Genomic DNA, 2,147 nt, shown 5'->3' on the forward strand with positions numbered 1-2,147 from the left:
ATAGAAACACCAATAAGTCTATTATGTCAGTTTTCTTTTCAGACGAGTCTCCATCAAGAATAGGGGCTTAGCTTTTCCAAAGCAAGAACCTTGAGTCACCACTTTGACCGTCATGCTAGTCTCTCTGCTTGAATTTTTAGAGCACACTACACTACACAATGCAAGATTAGATTTTGCAACTAGGAAGAAGAGAAAAACAGTGAAAAGAAGATAAAAAGCTCAAAGATGATCCCCATTGTGATTGACAGGATAAACTTCTCAACATGCTCAATACATTCACCATCAAATTCTAAACAAACAAGAAAAAACTCATCAAAGACCCCACATCCGCAAACAAAGACATTGGACAGGAAAGAAGAGCTTTAGAAAGGGATGATGCTCTTCTTAGCTTTAGAGAGAGAGAGAGAGAGGGCGACCAAATTTCAGCATACCCATTTTCAGTTGAAGAATGAAGAGGGCTTAGATGAGGTTAGAAGAGGGGGTAGAAGAAGATGAGGAAGAGTGTTTGGGCGATTGCAAGGGGAAGAGAGGCAGCAGCTCCGGCTCGACTCCTCTGGGGGTATTGAGCGGAGAAGGGTGGAGATAGAACCCCTTCTCCGCGATCGCCTTTTCCTCCTCCGATATGGCCGGCGACGTCGACTCGCTGCCGGAGTCCGGGCTCGAGATCCGCCGGAAGCAGACGGAATTCGGGCTGTAGAGCCCGTTCTCGAACGGGGGGTCAAGAGTGGTCACCGGACTCGAGAGCAGGATTTCGGACACGGCGGTGGTGGTGGGGGAGAGGAGGAGCAGCGATCTTGGGGAGGGGTGGGGCGGGCGGAGCGACGTCAGGCCGAGCTTGATCTCGAGTTTCCTCATGCGCTGCCGCCTCTCGTGGAGCTTGAAGGCCGACCGACGGGGGCCTACTGCGTCGCCCCCGCCGCCGACACTGCCCCCCCTGTTGGCGAGCCTCGCCGGCATGGTGATGGGCAGCTTCTTCGTCGAGTCGTCGGCGACGCCGGTCAGCTTCTGGACGAGCTCCTTGAACGAGCGGGCGTCGGCCTGCACGAACGTCGTCGGCGATGTGGCCGTCGAGTTGCTTATGTTGGTCGCCGTGGTGGTGCTGCTGGTGAGTCTATCCATGATGGTTGATGGGTAGAGAGAGAAAATGGGAGGTTAGTAGCAGAGGAGATGGTGAGAATTAGGGGCAGAGGAGGTTGGGCATGTCATGTGAAGAGGGAAGGAGGAGGGGTTGTTGGGGCTTGGGGATTGGCGAAAGGCTTCATGGTGGCTTGAAATTAGGGAACGGGAGTAGTGCTGAATCCGTGCATTATTTTGTGGCAGAGCCGCAGAGGGGAAGGGGAAGGGGAAGGGGAAGGACTAAGGACAGGGAGGAAAGAGGAGAGGAAGGGCCCCAAAACGTCATGGTACAAGATAAGTCATCTGCTTATATGGAGAGTCTACTTGTGTTAAACTGGTGTGCTCGTCTTGTTCTCATGATATCTCATTTCAATGTGAGAGAGAGATGCGAGGAATTGTTCTTTTCTTTTTTTTGATTAGATGTGAGCCTTCTTATTAAGTGAAGATAGACTATCAGGTCAATGGGTGGGAGACTTTAATATGCATCATTGAAGGGTGAGGAATGGTCTCGTCTCGTTTTCTGATTATTTTAAACCCTTTGGATGCTTAATCACATAGGGCACGTTTGGAAGCCATAAACATGCAGGAAAAGTGCTTCAAAGTGTAAAATCCTTAGGGATTTTTTGACCCTTCCAAACGAGAGACTTTTTCACTGAAAGAGTTTTTTAAAAAGTATATTTTTTTATAAAAAACATTCGTCCACCAAAAGTGGTAGAGGAATGTTTAGTACCCAAAAAAAATTAATTTTACACTCCCCCACCACTACCGCAACCCTCCACCATCTCACCATCACCACCACCCTCTTCTCTCATTTTCCACATTTTTCATTGTTTTTCTCATGCTACACAAACAAGAGAAAAACTTTTTTTGAAGAACTTATCATATCAAAAACTCTCATAAGCAAAACTTTCTTTTTTATTAGAGTTTTTCTCTCTTCCAAACGTGCTCATAGTATATGTGTCTTTTTGTGAGGTTGCGTCGGTTGCTCGAGGTGCCTCTTTAACTTTTGTCAATACCCTCTTAAGTGAGAA

The 2,147-nt window shown here is 47.8% G+C and overlaps 1 protein-coding gene across 1 annotated transcript; it reads right to left on the reverse strand.

The window, feature by feature from the left end:
- Positions 1 to 200: 200 nt before the first annotated feature.
- Positions 201 to 1,326, reverse strand: LOC149838889 (VQ motif-containing protein 31-like). Its single transcript, XM_090007828.1, has one exon. The coding sequence runs from the start codon at positions 1,117 to 1,119 to the stop codon at positions 460 to 462; it is 660 nt and encodes a 219-aa protein (XP_089863954.1). The 5' UTR covers positions 1,120 to 1,326; the 3' UTR covers positions 201 to 459.
- Between the last annotated feature and the right edge of the window lie 821 nt (positions 1,327 to 2,147).

The sequence above is a fragment of the Nuphar pumila genome, chromosome 5 (assembly GCF_984573655.1).
Source record: "Nuphar pumila chromosome 5, dmNupPumi1.hap1.1, whole genome shotgun sequence".
NCBI classification, from domain to species: domain Eukaryota; kingdom Viridiplantae; phylum Streptophyta; class Magnoliopsida; order Nymphaeales; family Nymphaeaceae; genus Nuphar; species Nuphar pumila.